The 520-nt window shown below is 53.7% G+C and overlaps 1 protein-coding gene across 1 annotated transcript; it reads right to left on the bottom strand.

Annotated features, from left to right (window-relative positions):
• Positions 1-4: 4 nt before the first annotated feature.
• Positions 5-514, bottom strand: LOC109131838 (serine carboxypeptidase-like 40; the record flags this gene model as incomplete). The annotated part of the gene is made up of 1 exon (XM_019243019.1): positions 5-514. A coding segment is annotated over one exon (510 nt), but the record flags the coding sequence as incomplete, so codon positions are not given.
• Between the last annotated feature and the right edge of the window lie 6 nt (positions 515-520).

Genomic DNA, 520 nt, shown 5'->3' with positions numbered 1-520 from the left:
ATATCTAGTAACGAGAGGTGTCAGGGAGAGGAGTGTCATTGAGGAAGTGAATGAAGAGTGAAAGAGAGCGTTTTGGCTGGAAGCTGGGAACTTGATGACCAGCCCCTCTGACGGTGGCAAATGTCAACTTCTCTCTGTACTCCTCTGTGTATCCACCCACCTCGCCCCCTAGGTACCATGGATGCCAAGCCGTTTTGGCCGTTAGATTCATCTTCTTGAGGGAGTATTTGGTGGACGTCACCGGAATTCTCCCGTCCATGTCTCCGCTGAACACCCAGACGCGGACACCCTGACCCATCAGCCCCTTAATGAGAGGAATCATTGTGGTAGGACTGTCGTTCCACTTCTTAATCACACTGCTGCACGGCTGCCACTCGTAAGGCAGCTTCGTAGCGTTTGCGTGCAGGGCCGCTTGGACTTCCGGTCTGTTCAGGTAGGCCTGCACATAATGGTCACTGCACGGATCAAACTCCCTTATTGTGGTTCCTCGCTTGGGCCTGCGGGTGAGTGTGGAGTTGAG

Source organism: Camelina sativa, unplaced genomic scaffold (assembly GCF_000633955.1).
Source record: "Camelina sativa cultivar DH55 unplaced genomic scaffold, Cs unpScaffold06149, whole genome shotgun sequence".
In the NCBI taxonomy this organism is placed as follows: Eukaryota; Viridiplantae; Streptophyta; class Magnoliopsida; order Brassicales; family Brassicaceae; genus Camelina; species Camelina sativa.
Note: the sequence above shows the minus strand (reverse complement) of the source record. Positions and strands in the feature narration are given on the sequence as shown.